Below are 1,457 nucleotides of genomic sequence, written 5' to 3' on the forward strand. Positions count from 1 at the left end.
GGATACCTTGACTTGGACAGGCTGTCAGTTCCCCACAACCTCGGGAAAATGCAAAACAGGTGGACACCAAGCAGATCTTCCATTGGCAGCTTCCCAAGATGCCCCGTGTCCTTATTTCCCCTCTGTGAAATTTCAAGGTAGCAGAATCTTTCGTCAATTACATTTCCATTGGCACTGACCCCTCGGTACTATATGGAAACCGACATGGCAACGAATGGCTCAGACTGCAATGGAGAGAATGACTTTTCAAAGCGCTTCTACGCCATCGTGTACACGATCATCTTGGTTCCTGGACTGATTGGGAACATTCTGGCACTCTGGGTGTTTTACGGGTACATGAAAGAAACAAAACGAGCAGTCATTTTTATGATCAACCTTGCAATTGCAGATTTAGCACAAGTTTTATCCTTGCCTCTCAGAATTTTCTATTACCTATCAGAAAGTTGGCACTTTGGCAAAGGGGTCTGCATGTTTTGCTTCTACCTTAAATACGTCAACATGTACGCCAGCATCTACTTCTTAGTATGCATCAGCGTGAGGCGTTTTTTGTTCCTCATGTACCCCTTTAAGTTCAACAACTGCAAGCGCATCTATGATGTGTACATCAGCATTGTTGGGTGGATCGTCGTCTGTGCAGGTTGTTTGCCTTTCCCTCTCCTACGACTTACCTCTAATGAGACACACAACAGCAACAAATGCTTTGTGGATCTTCCAGTCAAGGCTGTCGATAATACCGTCACTGTCACCATGATGACCCTTGGAGAACTGGTTGGGTTTGTAACCCCTTTGCTGATCATTCTGTATTGTACATGGAAGACTGCCTTATCTCTAAGAGAAAATAGTTCCCTTTCTCAAGACCTTGGAGAGAAAAAGAAAGCATTGAAGATGATCTTAACTTGTGCTGTGGTATTTCTGATTTGCTTTGTCCCTTACCACATCAGCTTCCCTTTAGACTTCTTTGTGAAAGCCAAAATAATCAAAGACTGTTATGCTCGACAGGTGATTTTGATATTCCACCCAATAGCCTTGTGTATCGCCAGTCTAAATTCTTGCCTCGACCCAGTCATTTATTACTTTACAACAGATGAGTTCCGAAGGAGACTTTCAAGGCAAGACTTACAAGACAGCATCCAGCTCCATAACGCACACTATGGGAAAACGAATGGCCCCACACAGAGCAGTGGCCCAGCATGAATGTTGGAGTACTTTCTGAAATGGTTTAATGTAACGCCATGGGCTCAAACTCCTAACCCTAACCCCAACCCTAAAACTTCAGAGCCCTTGCCGATGGACATATTGGTTGCCTTTAATGACTTGATTGGTTGCCCAATGTCACCTTTTGCTTGCACATATCCCCTGATTCTACTGAACACACATGAAGCTGCCTTATAGTGAATCAGACCATTGGTCCGTCAGGGTCACTATTGTCTACTCAAACTGGCAGTGGCTCCCCAGGG

General features: G+C 44.6%; 1 protein-coding gene across 1 annotated transcript; it reads left to right on the forward strand.

Moving 5' to 3' along the window:
• Positions 1-204: 204 nt before the first annotated feature.
• GPR174 (G protein-coupled receptor 174) lies at positions 205-1,194 on the forward strand. The gene has a single exon (XM_056858963.1). It carries the CDS (start codon positions 205-207, stop codon positions 1,192-1,194), a length of 990 nt encoding a protein of 329 aa, XP_056714941.1.
• The last annotated feature ends 263 nt before the right edge of the window (positions 1,195-1,457 follow it).

Source organism: Euleptes europaea, chromosome 13, assembly GCF_029931775.1.
Source record: "Euleptes europaea isolate rEulEur1 chromosome 13, rEulEur1.hap1, whole genome shotgun sequence".
In the NCBI taxonomy this organism is placed as follows: Eukaryota; Metazoa; Chordata; class Lepidosauria; order Squamata; family Sphaerodactylidae; genus Euleptes; species Euleptes europaea.